The sequence below is a fragment of the Paramisgurnus dabryanus genome, chromosome 12 (assembly GCF_030506205.2).
Source record: "Paramisgurnus dabryanus chromosome 12, PD_genome_1.1, whole genome shotgun sequence".
Taxonomy (NCBI): Eukaryota; Metazoa; Chordata; class Actinopteri; order Cypriniformes; family Cobitidae; genus Paramisgurnus; species Paramisgurnus dabryanus.
In genome coordinates, this window is record NC_133348.1 from 3,350,336 (window position 1) to 3,368,731 (window position 18,396).

Below are 18,396 nucleotides of genomic sequence, written 5' to 3' on the forward strand. Positions count from 1 at the left end.
CCCCACATTTAGTCCTTGAATTTGAGGGTATTGGACCTGGAAAGTCCTTGAAAGGTCTTTGAATTTTAAGTTAGCCAAGGTGTGGGAACCCTGACTTTTACAACTCATGTTATGACCACATAATACAGAAATTCGCAGAAACTATTTACATATAAAATGCTGTTTTATGTTTCAACCCATAGTTGGGTAACAACAACCTAGCATATTGTTATTTATAACCCAACAGTTGGATTTGTCTATATTTAAATTATAAAAAGTAAAGTTGAAACATACTTAAGATAATTTAACTTAATGTTTATAATTTATAGCAGTGGTCTCCAACATGGTGCCGCGGGCGCCAGATTGCCCACACCGAGTCTATGAGTTGCCTGCCAAAGCACATTAATAGCCTTCATTTTGATTACATATTTTTATATTAGCTTGGCTTCTTTTATGTATATTAACATTTTAAACAAAGATAAAACATATCAACAAGTAAAATAAAATAAAATCAACAAGTAAAACAAAAACGTTTTGAGTAGACTATATCAAAAAGTAGCCTCTGGATTGTTTAATCTACAAAAAGGTTGGAGACCCCTGATATATAGCAACCCTTAGTAGCAGGGCTTTAAACCAGATTTCTTTTCCGATTGGTTAGTTCCGAACAGAAACAGTATTTTTACATTTCCGGATTTTGGTTTAACCCTAAATTTGACTTTCCTGAACAGGTTAGAACAAAAAATTAAGTTCCTGAACCGGTTAATAATTTTCCCAGTCAGCTATAGGACATGCAAATAAGTAGGCTGATCATTAGGACATTAAACTTAAGTCTCTATCTTTCATCAAACATTAAAAAAGGCTACATTATGTAAGCAGCATAACTGAAATTCTGACGATTTGTTGCAGAATTATACATGAATTAAGACAACGACAATTTCTGCCATGTCGTTAATTGGCAAACAACTTAAACAAATATTTTTAATACAAAAAGATAACTGTGGTATTTCGAGATCATTTTGTTTATATGATATAAATTGTATAATAAATTATATTGTTTTATCAAGAACAGAAAAATTGTTCACTTGCTTTTTGAAACGCGTCTCTCCGTGTATGCACTTTTGAGTGCACTTAAACGGCGTTTCGGGAAGAAGATGCAGCATAAACAGTCCCTCCACATAAAGTGAAAATTACGTTGTTTTTTTTAAGTTTCTGGTTTCGTTTCTTTTCCTTGCAAAACATCAAAAGTTTCTGGTTTTCGTTTTCGTTCTGTGAACTTGCTAAGTAGTCAAGGAAGTTTAAATGAATGGTAAATTAAAGTTAATTACACTTAAAAATGTAAGAATTTTTTACAGTGTAGACTTTTACTATAAACCATTGCCCCATAGACATCTATTAACAGTAAATTATCATCTGCAGACAGCATGCTTTAGTTTTTTTATCTGAAAAGTTTAGATCATGGTGCTGATGAGTTAAACAGCCCTTCAAATTACTTTCAGATGAATTATTTTATTTAAAAACTTGTACGTTCATATTTTATCAACGTACTGTAATATCATCATTGTTAAAGTTTTGATTGATCTCTCTCTGCAATATGGAGCATATGCTGGAATTTCTTAGAATAGCAGTATGTTTGTTTGGTGATGTCATACGATGAAACTTTTAAGATGCATCAAGAGATCCAAATATTTTTTCTAAAAATGGTTTGATGTGCACAAGATATATAAAAAACCTCTGTTTGTCACTTCCTTTGCTCAGAGCAAGCAACACCCCAACTGTTTTTGTGAACAAAGAACTGAAGGAATGAAAGATGTGATGCGTCCCTGGTCCTGGAGTGTGCTTCGTTCCTCTGTTTTTACCTCTTGTGAGCAAAACCCCCTTTAATCTTAGCTCCAAAGCACTGCACTGCCGAGCAGGTGTAGAGCGCCAGTCGCCATGTTTGATGTTGACACATAATCGCAAGATGAAGGTTGAAGGAAGCCTTTTCACTCACAAAGAGATCTGCTCACACCTTCACCTCTCCGGCCGCAGGTCTGCCCATTAACGGCTCATTAGTGATCCTGTGATAGTATAGGATCAGGAGGGTAAAGCCCTGACTGTCGCACATGCCCTGCATTGCAACACGAGAGCTGTCGGTCCGATTGATCACGGTAACATTGAGGCTGCTGTTTTTTGTAAGAACGAAGAATCTTAGCGTATGTGAAATATGCCAGGCTTTGCATATATTGTATATTAACTGGCGTTGATAAAATGTGTAAATCACACAACGATTCGAATAAAATTGAACACACAGTAATACGAAAATTCAATGATTATATTCATAATAATGCTCTGGATGTTCGATAATCAAGACACACATGTTTTGTATGCACAAGATTACCAGATGACCTAAACCTTAAACCACAATGTTTATTTCGACTATAAAATAACAAACAGAGACAAAGATGGCAAAATACCCCTGTCTAAGACGATAACCGGATGCCACTCGCTGAAAAATCAGGTCATGTGACAGAAATGTAGCGTAACGCTGTTTGAAATGTTTAGCATAGCATAATGTTTTATATACCTTATATCAGTACTCTAGTATTTTAGTTAAAGCATAGCCACTATCTTTTTAATCACCATGACAAAGGAAGTGATTTAAGTGATGAGCATTATAGACAATGATAGTCTTTTGGCAGTCCCTGTTTCTGTGGGTCACCAGATGCCGTTACCCATGGCGACCATATCAAATGAACCGAAATGAGCTCTTTCGTTTCACAGCTACATATGAGATATTTTAAACGCATTAGGCATGTAAATATAGCTTTGTATTTTATGTGGTTTCTTGCTCTGATTTCGCCTTTCTGTAGCATCTCCGTATCTCTGCTGCCTTCCCCCCACCCTCCTTCTGATTGGTCGAATTAACTCTGCAGCCTCCTGTTGTGAATAATTACTTTTGATCCAATGCGGATCTCTCTCTCTCTCTCTCTCTCTCTCTCTCTCTCTCTCTCTCTCTCTCTCTCTCTCTCTCTCTCTCTCTCTCTCTCTCTCTCTCTCTCTCTCTCTCTCTCGCACACTCTCACAAATCCTCTTTAACCATTATTTTCTAATTTTCTCCTTAAAGCAACACTATGTAGTTTTTTTACCTTTAAATAATGTCTCTAAAATTATTTCAGTGATAGAACAACTTTTAACTGGACAAATTGTACTGTTGCTGCAACCTGAGCAGCCTCCTAGCTGCTACAAGCACACTCTGAAAGTGGCGGTGGAGGGTAGAGCACACGGCCCCGCCCCTCCCCCTGCCTGCAGAAGAGTGTCTGATACCAGGCACTGTTGCGCTTTTCAACCACATGGGGGAGCTGTAAGTCATTTTTACATGGAAACTACATAGTGTTGCTTTAAGATTATCTTCCTGTCACATCCACATACAGTGTGTACACCAGTGGTCTCCAAACCAGGTTGCCCGCGCAGAGTCTGTGAGGTGCTCACCAAAGCACATTCTATTAATAGCCTCAATTTTAATATTTATTTATTACATATTTTTTATATTAGCTTGGCTTATTTTATGTATATTATTAACATTTTAAACAATGATAAAACATAAAATAAAAAATCAACAAGTAAAACAAAAAAGTTTTGAGTAGACTACATCAAAAAAGTAGCTCTTCAGATTGTTTTATCCATTGTAGCCCTTGATCACAAAAAGTTTGGGGACCCCTGGTGTACACAAACAGAAAACACACACACAGTGCTAAAATGTATAGACGGTTTCATCGGACGCATGATTTAATCATTGCGGAATTTACAGAAATTTACATGTGGACCATGAAAGCCGCTTGTTTATGTTGTTACTGCTGAAACCGTCTATATCTTGAATGCTGTATTACGCTTTGAATCAAAGATAACATATACATATACAATCATATATAGTCCGTTGCCTTGTTGTCAACCACTAAGAAAACCTACTGAACGACTAAATAAGGGTCAGATCGAATAACTAACTTTCAAGTATTTGTCTTTACGCGGCACAAAACAGTAATGGGTTGGATAAATAAAGCATGAAATGGTGTTTTGCATGTTTATATGCTGACTGGTGCATAGTTGACAAGATTGTCATGACAACAGCAAAAACGCATCCAAATGCTCAACCAAAATGAAAACTGCAATCGTTTACTCATCCTTGAGTCATTTCATCCATTTGACTTTCTTTTGTCTGTATTCTGTCTGTTGAACACAAAGAGATGTTAGCTAGAATATCTACACTGCTACTTACTATATAATAACATTGAATAAGGTCCAGTGGGGTTGTCAAGCTCTATAAATACAAAATCTCCATAAATATACAATAAACACTATACATATGGCTTGAACACTATATATTTAGTCTATATATTTATACTAATGTATTTTTAAAGTCTTATATAAAAGTATATGTATTTTTATATATCTGTAGAAATTAAAAGGCTCTCTTTAAAGGGGACATATTATGAAAATCTGACCAAGTGTTCTTCCGCCATAAAATATAGTACTCGTTTTTTATTCAATTTTTCAATTCAATTCAATTTTATTTATACAGCACTTTTCACAATTGGTAATTTTTTCAAAGCAGCTTTACATAAATAAAAGCAGTGAAAGCAAAGAAAATCGACAGATAGCACAACATAATACATGATAGCATAAACAGCTAAATTTGCTGCGGCTATGAATCAACATTATAAGCGAGCGTATTACTAATGTAACGTATATTACCACGTTTTGTTTTGTGCCACCGTGTAACTACTCATGTAACAGTCTTTAAATAGGGAAAACATGGAGGTGTTTGGTGGCTTCTAAATTCATCCCTGTTTGGATCCTAAGGAATGAATGGGGCTAGGCTAAATGCTAACACATTCACGTCACGCTGTACAAAGATGAAGTGCATGCATTGAATAAGTATTAATTCATCTAAGTTGAGGTAAGAACATAGTAAAATATTGAAAAACAGTGGTGTTTTCCTTTAAATGAATTTTAGCTTTAAGTTACTCAGTCTACCTATTAAAGGCGGGGTGCATGATATCTAAAAGCCAATGTTGACATTTGAAATCACCTAAACAAACACACCCCTACCCCAATAGAATCTGGACCTTCTTTTGATAGACCCGCCCTACACATATGCAACCCAGGCAATGATTTTTTTTAGTAGACACGCACCTTACTGCTGATTGGCTACAAGTGTGTTTCGGTAGTCGGGCTGATTCCCTTTTCCAAAGCGTTTTTTAGAAATCGTGCACTCCGCCATTAAAATATTACGATTTGTCAAATAAAATATGAATGCTTATATTTCTATTTCATTAATAGCGCAGAATAAAATCATAATTGGCTCTAGTCTGGGGGGTCAGTGTCCCCCCTGCCCCCTTCCCCAAAACTCCGGCTATAGCCACACCAGGTTTATTTGTATGGAAACTTGCATGGATGTTCTGGCCTTTTGTGTTTCACAGAAAATATACTTAGAATGGATTGACATTAAAGTGAGTAAATAACAAAAATCACTAATGGTGAAACTATTTCTTTAAATGAGAAAAATAGGGGTTTTGCCTATATTCTTGTTTCTGATCTAAACTACCCCATCTCCTCACTTCTGTCTTCTGAAAATGGCAGGACACCTCTGGACAGTCTGACAGGTTGGAGAATCAGCATGTCCTACACATTCTGGCCTTTCTTGATGTCCTTAGTGGACCACATGTCATGCCTGCACCCCTCTGTTCCGCCCGGCCGACCTGTCAAAAAATGTTCTAGTCACACAAGTGGGCTTCTACAGTGCGGCCACATGGAAATGACTTGGCACCTTTGCATTAATTTTTCATGGGCCTCACCTTTAGATGTTTGAAAATCGGCTATTTCAAAGGCTCAGCCCTGCAGACAGACCACGTCACTCCCGCTCTGTGGCAGAGGGTTTTAAATGCAACGTGGGGCTCCCATGCTGGCAATGAAACAACATGGAAGTTGCCCACCTGGTGCATCAATGTCGAGATGCATTGTCGTTTATGAGCGCTATAAATAGCTTTCCAATCAGACTTGAGCTTTTCCCCTAGGATGGAAATTGCTTTAAATGTGCTGGCGAATAGGTAAGTTACGTCAGTGGGGGAGGCTGAAGTGTCTTTGGAAATGCAAAGAACGTGTCAGCTGGGAACACTGGGAATTGAATTACAGGAAAGCATAATGCAATCCTTGATATCTACCTACTCTACCTAATGAAATCAGCAGATGAAAGCACAGCTGGACCATCTTGCAGGATATTACTGTGGGAGAAAGTGCTTAGCTGGCTGACTGAGGGTGGGTGGAGTGCACCGGCACCTTCGAGAACAGCATGTGCATGTTCTCATACCAGAAAGTCGGAGTGATTTTCAGACGTTGTTGTGGCTAAATATGATAAACAAGGTTCACGGCCTCTATCTGTTGAATTATAGCGATGGACTTGAGTACTCGATCAGGAAAACAATGTGTTTATTTATTTTTTTTGGTGGTTATGGTGGCATTTGGAGGATTGGTTAGCGTCACAAGCGCCTGTGGTAGTAAAGACTCGGTGCATGTTTGACATCATGTTTAGCTGCGCAGACCGGCATATGGCATTAGTTCAAAAGCAACCCAGCCGAATTGCGCAATGTTGTGAAGCCGAACACACCTCATTACCATCGTGAATTATCTAGAAAGCGTTTATTTTTCTGTCATAGTTTCTTTAAAATCAAGTTTTATTTAAATGTTTTAATAAACATATTTGGGTGATTCTCAGGAAATCCAGATTTCGAAGGTGTCCAACATCAGAATTTTTAAAAAGCCCTTGAAGCCATTTTTTTTGCACATATAAGATTAAGGTCTGAATTTACTATAACCATTATTTTTAGAGGATTTAAAAAGTATTTCCTATAGATTTATTTAAATTTTTAAGATTATCATTATCAAAAATTATCATTACCGCAACATGATATTACATTAAATATATGCATTTACAAACTCATGTTTCGGTAATGAGAACTAAAAAGTTGTCTGGGTACCATGACAAACAAAATCTCAACTTTTATCTGGAGAGAAAAAATTAAAACTGCTTACCTGGTAGCCATCTTGAGTGTTACAGTCAATTATGTCCCTTCCAACTATTTTTTTTTTTTTTTGAAAATGTTAGTTCCTTGAGGGCTTAAACAATGTTGAAAATTGTTGCGGAGGATGAGAAAATTGGTCTTGGACACATTTATATTCCTTATTATTGTCTCTACATTTACCAATGATCATCAAATACCACATGTTTCTTTACTGTAAATGTTTATAGTATAACATGCACTGAAGCTTTTTATTTAAATTTTTTTTTAAATTATAAATATTTCCATGTCAAAGAACCCAAATCCAGTCATGGACACGTTGCGGTAATGACAATTTTTCCCTTAAATGTGGAAAAAATAAATTGGTGTGCAAAATAGTACATGAAGAGATGTTTGTAACTGTATGCTTCTTATTTTGATACTCTTACTTTGCATTTACTTTTTTATTATCAAAATGTTTCATGACACCTCATAAGCGAGAATCACCATGACACGCCCCTTTGATTGCCCCACCCCCAATTAATCGGATACTCGTTTTTCTTTGGATTAATCAAAATGAATGAATGACATACATGCACATTCCTACTTAGTTACTAAGTTTGCAGAGCATTGCATTAGTAGCTTACCTATACAAGATCCAACACAATTTCATGGAACACACCTATTTTATAATTTACATCAGTTTTAGTATGATCTGCTTTTTCCTTTGTGACATTGGGGTAAGAGGTGGGATTTCGTTTGTGCTTTTTTAGATTATCGTTCATTTATCGTACATATCCATGTGAAATCACAACCTTGTACAATATAAATGAATTTTCCTGTGAGATCAGGTAGACTAAATCCACTCATTTTCAAAAATGTACAGAATTTTTTTTAACATAGACAATAATGGCACACTTCGCCTTTTACATGTAATTTCATATATATTTGATCAGTCATGTATGTTACTGCTTACGGTAATTTTGTGGTGTAATACAATAAACGTAACATTATATACCACAGTCCTTCCAGCATCTTACATTTGCTCTCTATCTTCATGCCAGAAGAGAGAGTCATATATCATACAGATAATGGAATGTGGCGTCTTAAGCCCACCGCAGTGAAGATCAACTTATGCATCTGACTTGTGCTTTTAAAACAATTATCTTTTTAGTTCCCTTTAATTGCAGGTAAAACAGCCCCACCGATCTGCCCATTCTTTGGCAGAGGAAAGCAGCAGACTTTCCAACACAAGACATCTTTTATTCACGGTTTTAGCTGCGCCACACAATAGCAAGTAGGAGGATGAGAGAACAAGCATTGGAGGCTTTCATCTTTAGCTTACGATAATGGCACAGTCACAAACTGAAACAATCTTCCTCTTGACTTCAAACACACATTTGTCGTGCTGTGCTAACGCCTGCGCTAGACAGATCATAAAATATCGGCTGCTTTTTTCACCGTTTTCTGTGCTTATTTGAACAATTCACCTGATTTGCTTCTTTTTAACTAGATAGATGTATTTTGTACTGTAAAGACATCATTAATACGCTCTTTTACAAATCATAAGATAGTTTTACAAGAGATGGTCATGTTAACACAGTCATCATCTTAAACAAAGTTGATCCAAATTGGCATCTGATGCAAGCCTTTTGGTTTATTTGTGGTATTTGGAAAGGTAAGCATCACTACTATTATTAATATTTAGATTTATAGATTTGAACAGACCCCCAATTCGAAGTATTAGACTTCACAACATAATATTTTGTGATAAATAAATAAATGATTGTGTAGCGTATTGTGCAACATTTATCAATGATCATCAAATACCACATGTTTCTTTACTGTAAATGTTTATAGTATAACATGCACTGAAGCTTTTTATTGTTTTATTTTTTTTAATTATAAATATTTCCATGTCAAAGAACCCAAATCCAGTCATGGACACGTTGCGGTAATGACAATTTTTCAACATAATATTTTGTGATAAATAAATAAATGATTGTGTTGCGTATTGTGCAGCTTCCTGAAAATTTTTTTTTTTAATAATTGTTTTTTAAATAATTTTTATGTTTTATATTATATAGTTACTTTAATTGTCATAATTATGACAATAATATTTTATGAATTGTAAGATTTTTATTAAAGAGCACCTATTTCACTGCTAAAAACAACGTTATTTTGTGTATTTGGTCTAATACAATGTGCTCGCGTGGTTATGGTTAAAAAAATTTTTTTTCCACATACCGTACATTTTGTAGCACCAGATTTTACTATTTTCCTAAAACACATGGATTTTGTTCAAAACTCATTGATTTAAAAAGCACCGTGTCCCTGATTGATCAGCTAGTCGTTGTGATTGGCCTGAATACTACTGATGTTACCTGGAAATGTGTCGCTCCTTACCATGTTTGAAAGATTCGCTCACAATGCAATGCTAACAGGAGTTAACTTACAGGCTGTGAGACAAAGTGGGAGGAATTATATTAATGTCGGTCTTGTCTACATCACCAATCCCAGGAAGTAAACTGTTGCATACAATCTGTGTGTTTGTTGTAGTCAAGCGTGCCGCACAAGCCCTGAAAAGTGAAGCCAAAACGTCTCGCCTCCCAGTGACTGGTCCCAGCATAGGTCATAAATCCCGCCTCTCCATGTTATTCAATGAGACTTGAGACCAACTAAACAATTTAATTACACTACAATTATCTTTTTCCCGTAGCTAGTTTCTGTCATTTACTGTAGTTTTTATCACACTGATGTAAATTCAAGTGTTTTTAGTTAGTTATTTAATGCTATAAAAACGGTGGTGTCACGTCATGATTGACAGCTGTGATATGCACATTCTGCGAGAGCGAGGGCAGAACTGGTCCCGAAATCGCTACTGCGCAGACTCAAGACCCAAGATGTCAGCGCCGTGTCAGGACACTGACGGCTTCACTTTTCACCAATGGAAGAGAGCGAACGGGCGTCGTCCATCTTTTTTTACAGTCTAAGGTTGTTATCCAAGAAAAGAGATTTACGTTGGAGACGATAACTCGCGTCATTTGTTTACTTTGGGGTATGTACCTTTTGCATATCGTTAACATGTACTAATACACACTTACCGTGGGTTCACACCAGCCGCGTTTGAGGTGTCAAATTCGCGTCTATCGCGTCTAGTTTGCCACTTGAACATTTTGAGTTTACTTGCTTCATTTGCGCGTGAAAGCCTCGCATGAAATTCTAGTCAATGAGACATTCACGCGAAAATTTGCGTCAAGGGAGGGGCTTCGGCGACTCCGCTCGCTTTCTGTAATCACGTCACTACTAAAGCAAGTTCCTGATTGGTTAACGCGGTGCGTTTTTTCTGCAAAGTAAAAATTTTTCAACTTGCGCGTTTCCCGTGGCAACGCTCAATTCGCGTGAACTAGATGCGTGAATGAGGTGGAATCACGTCTACCGCCTCATTCGCGCACATTGAGATCACTCGCGCTTGACGCCTCTACCATGGCTGGTCTGAACGCAGCATTACATATGTAAAATTGTGAATCGGACAATAGGTGCTCTTTAAAAAAGTAGGTGACAAAATTCCTGCAGAACCAAAATACTACAGAGCCAATAAGCAACTACTATATAAGCAATTATGATTATTAGACTAAAAAAAAATGCGTTGGGTCAAAAAGGGACAAACCTGCTGGGTTGTTATTTAACCTACTTTATGCTGAGTTGTTTTCAACAATTTTCTTTACGGCTGGGCTTGTCCCTTTCTGACCCAACACTGGGTTAAACCCACCAGCATTTTTCAAAATAATCAGCATTCAGTTCAAACAAGCCTTGTTGTGTGTATTAATAAGTGTTTGTTTACATCCTAAATCTGGCATGCTAGAGAGCAGTCTGTTTCTTTCTAAAAGCTCCCTGTGCCCATTCCAAACCGGCCTGGCTCACCCCGGAAGTCTTGCCCCAAATCAGACCCCCTGACCAGAAGGGTGACGCATGCAGGGCTGACACAAGAGTGGATAGCACATGCCACGGTGCCTGCTGGGGATATCATCCCTCCCTACACAAAAGCTTCATGCCCTCATCATCAGCTCGCCCCCCCCCCCCATCCGCTCGGCCAGACCGTCGTCCCCCTGTCCTCGAGCAGCATTTTGTTGAGGAATTTTCTATTTCCTATAAAATAGTTGCCAGCTAATGGACTTTTCCTTTATTCATTGGATGTGCTGAGCGATGACTCTCTCGGTACTTCTTAAAGGTGATTTACAATTAAAGGGACTCAGGCTATTTTCTAATGATTCTTTAGCTGAGTGGGTTTTATTGCACTACTAAGCTGCGTTATTAACAAACGCCGCTGTGGCCCGTCCCTGTGGGACATACAGAAATGCTTTGTCCTTTTCACTGTTAGTGAATAAGCCCTTTCTCTGTCTTTGAAGCAGTCCAAAGCTTTTACAGTGTCATGAAAAAAAGATCCTGAATAGCTCACATTCCCATATACGGGGAAGAGACACACACACATGCTGCATTAGCTCATTACAATGTATTAATAAGCAAGCATCACAAATATTCTTACTTATTTTTGTCAGTGTGTACAATCTAAAAAATGCTGGGATATTTTCAACCCATGCGTTGGGTCAAAAAGGGACAAGTAATTTAATCTATGCTGGGTTGTTTCAGCTCAAAATGAATAGTAACCTTTTCTGGTTAATTTACATAAAATACTGGGTTGAAAAGAACCCAGCAAGTGTATATACATCTTGTATCCTCCTGTAATACGACTCGCTTGAGCTCTTACTGTGTGTTTGACAAATGATGTCCTGTAGTGAAACCTCAGACTTCCTCCGAGTCTATGGGACCCGGGTTCTCCAGCGGTTCTCCGGCCAGCTTACGTCTAAGCTGCGCGAGTTTGTATGTGACGGAGCGTCTGCTGTCTGATTGAGGCGTCAGAGCCCCTGCTTCATTAAATGGATGCAATTTACAGCGTAACAGAAGAAGCTAAAGTGTTCTGAAAGTGTTATGGATCGATGTCGAATGCGATCTTATTTTCTCGGACAGAGCTGCACGTGAACGCGTTTAAGCCCGCCCGTGTTTTTTATCCGATTATGCGAACGAGGGCATTACCTCAACGTTCCGTGGATGTATTCTAAATCACCATCTCCTCACAAACCACATACGATCAACTGCTGGAGAAGAGGATCTCCTTCTTGAGTAGGTGGACATCTGGGAACCTATTGACCAGCTTAATGGCAGCACATTAAAAACATCCTGGATGACATGGCCTTTCCAAGTGCCTTGTCTCCTCTTTAAGCCCTGTAATGGATAAAGGCCCGGTCTGAGTCTCATCTTACCATTTCCTCTTCGCACAAAAAGACCCAACTCACCTCCAGACAAAGTGCTCTTAAGACCCACATGGACTGAATCTTCTCTGAGTTTTAGAGGAAACTAATGCAAAAACTATTCTCGTCTGTTTCAGGATGGCAGCACTGGGTTTAGGCGGTGAGTGGCAGGTGGAGTTAGCACACAGTGATTTCTTCCCCTGCATAGGTTTGCCGGTGTTGTCTCGTCTTTTTGTCTGATTATGTTGTGTTGGCAGCCACAGACGCGCCGCCGGTATAATCAGCTAAAACAATGTGCCGTAATGGCTGAGAGCGTAGCCGCTCCTCTCATCAGCTCTTATTATAAACACAGACGCCGTGTTGCAAACTCTAGACGACACAGACATGATCGAAGTGCATGCTGGGAGACGTGCATGATGACATCATGCTCTGAAAGTTTATTGTATGGCTGCTATCAGCAGCACTTGTGGTCTGTTTTGATAGTCTGGTTGACCAGTGTTGTATTTTCTTTCCAGGCACAAAACAATCTTTCTCCTATAAGGTTAATGTATGTTAAAGACGAGAGTGTTTGGTTGACCATTGATAATATGCAGCTATATGGACCATAAGAGCCATGCATAAAGCTTGTTTTTCAATTAAGTTGAACAAATAAACCTTTTTGGGTGGAGTGGGATGTGAGGAGCTATTGCAGCCCTTAGTACTGTCTTAGGGTGACCATACGTGCCATTTTCCCTGGACACGTCCTGGCCAGGATATCTTTCAGGGGGGGTTTACGGAAGTTGGATTGGTCGACTGCATACGTCATAAAGTTTTAATATTTTAGGTTATATTTCAGAAAAGCAACCGTTACCATTTAAGGTAAGAATAAAACTACAATGATTGTATGTCTTAAAGGGACACTTCATTTTTTTTTGAAAATAGGCTCATTTTCCAGCTCCCCTAGAGTTAAATTTTTTTTACCGCTTTGGAATCCATTCAGCTAATCTCCGGGTCTGGGGGTGTCACACCTTAGCTTAATCCATTGAATCTGATTAGATCATTAGCATAGCGCTCAAAAATAACCAATTTCGATATTTTTCCTAATTAAAACTTAGGAACTATATTCTCATTCCGGCGTAGTAATCAAGGACTTTGCTGCCGTACCATGGCTGCAGGAGGCACAATGAAAGTACACAGCAGCCGAAAATATTCCCCTGCTATTGAAAGTTACTAAGGGGACTATTTTCGGGTGCTGCGTAATATCATAATAATCAGGTCCTTGATTATTACGCCGGAATAAGAGTATAGTTCCTAGCCATATCGGCCTAGAAAATCGCAACTTTTAATTTTCCGTCGGTCTTAGTACACGATGTAACTACAGAAGAGTCAAGTTTTAAATAGGAAAAATATCGAAACTCTTTGGTTATTTTTTAGAGCAATGCTAATGGTCTAATCAGATTCAATGGATTATGCTAAGCTATGCTAAAAGTGGTGCCGCCAGATGCGGAGATCAGCTGAATGATTCCAAAAATTGTATAAATGAAATGTCTAACTCTAGGGGAGCTGACAAATGTGCCTATTTTTTTATGGAGTGTCCCTTTAAGAGAAAAATATTTTTCTTAATTTTATAATGTTTTTAAATGAAATGTGATTACCTCGATGACATATGCGGTCAAAAATTGCAACTTTCAGAGGACATCCTGCTCAGGAAAAATGGCACATATGGTCACCCTAATCTTATGTCCGTTAGTAAAAGTTGTGTTGGCCAAACATGACCATTGGGGTATCTGTAGTGCAGTCTGGGAAAACACAGCTAAAGTAATTTTTTGTGATTTATTGATTTCTACATAAAATCAAATGTGTTCTTTAAAATGTAAAAAAATATTTGAAAAATATACTCTTGATATCTCTTAATATTAACTGAGTATGGCCATGCTCCTCATCTCATTATTTCATAGATTAGATAGATTATGACCTGGATTTCACAGACAGTGTCACATTTATTCAACTATTTACTATTCTCACATTTTCTGACAGATTCACCAATTTTTGTACCTCTATATACAAATAGGCAAGAGCTATACTCACATGGCTCAAAATAGCTGCAGGAGAGCATGACCAAGATGGCTGCCAAGCAGACTGACTTGCTCCTAAGAGGATTTTATTTTTCCTTATGTGGGGTTTTACTTGAGGATACAATGAAAGATGGGGAGGAGGAACATGGGTGTTAGTGTGGGAATGTATCTGAATGCATATGCAGGATAAAGAAACCTCAATACAAGGCTTATTTCGAAGTCTGCTAGCATTGCAATTACATTGCAGCTGTGAGAGGACGCAGTGTTGTCTTCTTTTGAAAAGCTCCATCTAAAATTCAATCTTTTAGTCTCCGTCTTTTATTCTGTCTTTCCCAGATTTTCTCAGTCTCCAATCTTTTATTCTGTCTTTCCCAGATTTGTTCTGTATCTTTCTCTTTTTCTCCTCTTCCTCGTTTCCTTTCAACCCCCCGGTTGCAATCTGTCAGTGATTGCCGCGTCTGCAGTGTCTCCAGACTCATCAGCACTGCTGGTGTAATGGTGTGGAACTAGCCAAGGTGAATGGTTATTACTTATTGAGCTACTGATTGCTGGGCAGAGACTAGCAGGCATTTATTAGCACTTGAGCAGTATGGGCCCTGAGTCAACATCTAGACTTACCGGATCTGTTATTTGTGATGTGTTTAATATTGGTAGTAAATCTGTGGCGCTGTTATGTTAGATTTTCTTTCTTTGCTGATTGAGGACAGACATGAGTGTGGTCATTACATTACTTTTACATTCATGTATTATTTGGCAGATGCTATATACAAAGTGACTTACAAGGTATATATGTTTTTATTAGTATGTGATTCAATCCCATAATCATTGTGGTGCTAATGCAGCGATTTACCAATTGAGTTACAGGAACAAGTTGTGTATGAATGCTTGCTTTAATGTTTGTATTCAAACAGGGAGGGAATAATTTATGTAAAAACATTTGAAACATTTTGAGTATTGCATATTTGTGAGAAATTAGGAAATGCATTTGGCAGAGGCGTTTATTCAAAACTATTTACAGTGCTTTTAAGGTATACATTTGATCGCTTTGCCTTTCCAAGGATTTAAAGGGACACTCAACTTTTTTTGAAAATATGTTCATTTTCCTGCTCCCGTGAAGTTAAACAATTGATTCTTACCATTTTGGAATCCATTCAGCTGATCTCCGGGTCTGGCGCTACCACTTTTAGCATAGCTTAGCACAATCCATTGAATCTGATTAGACCATTAGCATCGCGCAAAAAAAATAACCAAAGAGTTTTGATATTTTTCCTATTTAAAACTTGACTCTTCTGTAGTTACATCATGTATGAAGACGGACGGAAATTAAAAGTTGGCATTTTTTTAATCTGATTTTTAGGCATTTTAGTCGCGTCCGCATTTAAGATGAGAGCGTACGAATTTTATGGAGGGTTCTGTGCTGCTGCTCTGTGCCCCCGTCCTTCGAATTTGTCATACGTCACTAAGAAAAGTGCGTACACTACGCTAATACTCTCACCTGAATACAGAGGAGTCTAAGATGACGGTGTTACCAGAAGCTAGTTATTTTCGTTTATAAAGTTTTAAATTTGGATATTTCTACAACAACTCTGCACAGATTACCCTCAGAAGGCCTTTGTTTATCATCCTGAAGCTGTTTGGATTTCTTTTGTTAAGGATGGATGCACATTTTTTGGACTTGAAGGAGTGGACCTCGTAACTTTACACTTGATTAACTGAAAGATCTAAAACATTTTCTAAAATAGCAGAAAATATGTTAGTCTGAAAAATTATGGACATATGCATCTTGGACAGCTTAGGGGTGAGTAAATCATGGGTTTAATATTATTTTTGGCCAAACTATCCCTTTAACATGGCTAAAATGTCTTTCCAAATGTCTTCTTGAAATTGTAATTGTGTCACTATGGGCATTAAAGCATTTTTATTTGTACTGCTGCTTTAAAACAAGGATGAAAATATGAATATTATACATTGTTTATTATGCATTTATGAAATTTTTTTAAAGGTTTTTTACTGTACACAAAAAAATAATACAACTATACGCACCAAAGCTGTTGTTGGGACAGTACCCTTTATTGTATGTACCATTAAAATTACAATGTAAAATTAAATTCGAGGACTTGATTCAACCTCACGCGTCCCTCCTTTTTAACCTTGTGCTTAATGTAGTTTGAAGGACCTAAATCAAGGCACCTTTCTTAAACAGGAGACAGCAAGCCAATCAAATATCACTTGATGTTCTTCTTTTTTAAAGAGATCAAGCAGACCCCAAAAAATGTACTAGGCCATCTATTCATAGTGGCCCAGTATGCATCTACAGTACCTAAAGGCAGGACAAAAGCTTGTTTGTGGGGAGCACATATTGAATGGGATGCAAGTTGTCTTGATAGAATCTGGAGATATATTTGGATCTGTTGATGGCTAATTGCACCGAGTGCATTCAGAGTCCTTTTCTTCAGCAGCCATTGACAAAACGGGCTCCGCAGGGCCACGGTATTGTGAGGACTCTACCCCAGCCCCCCTTACAGCACACAGATTGTTCACTAACCCTTAACTCAACTGATGCCGGACGCTCTTCCTTTTGTTAAGGGTGCATTTGGCCCCGTCCCCTCGTGATGGCGTGGCTCTTAATGGGTTTCCCCATGCATTGATCGAGTCAAGTCCACAGGGAGGCCGCTAGACCACTGAGGGACCAAAGGGCAAGTCCGGAGGGAGCCGGAGGGACCCTTAACAAGAGACACAGCAGTAACGGTCTGAACTCATGTGGCACCATCACTACTGCATCTTGATTCTCTTTCAAGCATCTGTCAATCAAAACCAGAAAGAATAATAACTGCTGAACGGACACTGGTTTACAAGCGGCATCTGATAAATAATTTGTCACCTTTGGGTAAAAATCAAATCACTCCAGAATTGGGCAGAGAAATAATACTTTATTTAAATGACAATATGGAGTCAGACATACATGGGTGATTCTTGTGAAATTAAACTTATGAGGTACATAAAACATTGTGATAAAAAAGTAAATGCTATCAAAATAAGAAGCATACAGTTACAAACATTTCTTCATGTACTATTTTGCACACGGTTTCACATCATACTAACCAATTTTGTTTTTCTATTACCGCAACGTGTCCATGACTGGATTTGGGTTCTTTGACATGGAAATATTTATAATTAAAAAAATCTAAAAAATAAAAAGCTTCAGTGCATGATATCCTATAAACATTTACAGTAAAGAAACATGTGGTATTTGGTGATCATTGGTAAATGTAGAGACAATAATAAGGAATATAAATGTGTCCAAGACCAATTTTCTCATCCTCCGCAACAATTTTCAATCATTGTTTAAGTCCTCAACAAACTAACATTTTCAAAAACAAATTGTTGGCAGGGACATAATTGACTGTGACACTCAAGATGGCTAGCAGGTAAGCAGTTCTTATTTTTCTCTCCAGATAAAAGTTGAAATTTTGTTTGTCATAGTACCTAGACCACTTTTTAGTTCTCATTACCGAAACGTGAGTTTGTAAATGCATATATTTAATGTAATATCATGTTGCGGTAATGATAATTTTTGATAATGATAATCTAAAAAATAATTAAAGTAAATAATTCTATAGGAAAAATTTTTTAAATCCTCTAAAAATAATGGTTATAGTAAGTTCAGACCTTAATCTTATATGTGCAAAAAATTGGCTTCAAGTTTTTTTTTTTTTTTAAATCTGATGCTCGACACCTTCTAAATCTGGATTTCGTGAGAATCACCCACATGTGCGTTAAATATTGTGTTTTAGGATATATTTGTATGTGAATCTGTATGACTACACAAGGAATTGTTGCTTTGCTGTGAATTAATCTGGTTTAGCTACCAAGAATGTTCTATGTCAGGTCATTTTGTTGATGCTCTCTGAGTCCCATTTTGAACTAGGAGAGAGTATTATTTTGTTATTACTTTAACTACCTATTCAAGCACCACAATAATGCATTTAGGGGCAAGTCAAAGAAAACAATCTTTGTTGTGTC

At 37.7% G+C, this 18,396-nt stretch overlaps 1 protein-coding gene across 4 annotated transcripts in view; it reads left to right on the forward strand.

Annotated features, from left to right (window-relative positions):
- The window catches only part of msraa (methionine sulfoxide reductase Aa), a 96,884-nt gene that overhangs the window by 16,778 nt on the left and 61,710 nt on the right, over window positions 1-18,396 (forward strand). Inside the window, exon 2 of one of the 4 annotated variants that reach the window (XM_065256197.2) lies at window positions 1,735-1,840. The exons of the other annotated variants lie outside the window; for them this stretch is intronic. Coding sequence (XP_065112269.2) covers window positions 1,780-1,840 — 61 coding nt within the window. The 5' untranslated portion in view covers window positions 1,735-1,779. The remainder of the gene's footprint in view (window positions 1-1,734; window positions 1,841-18,396) is intronic. 4 annotated transcript variants of the gene reach the window in all.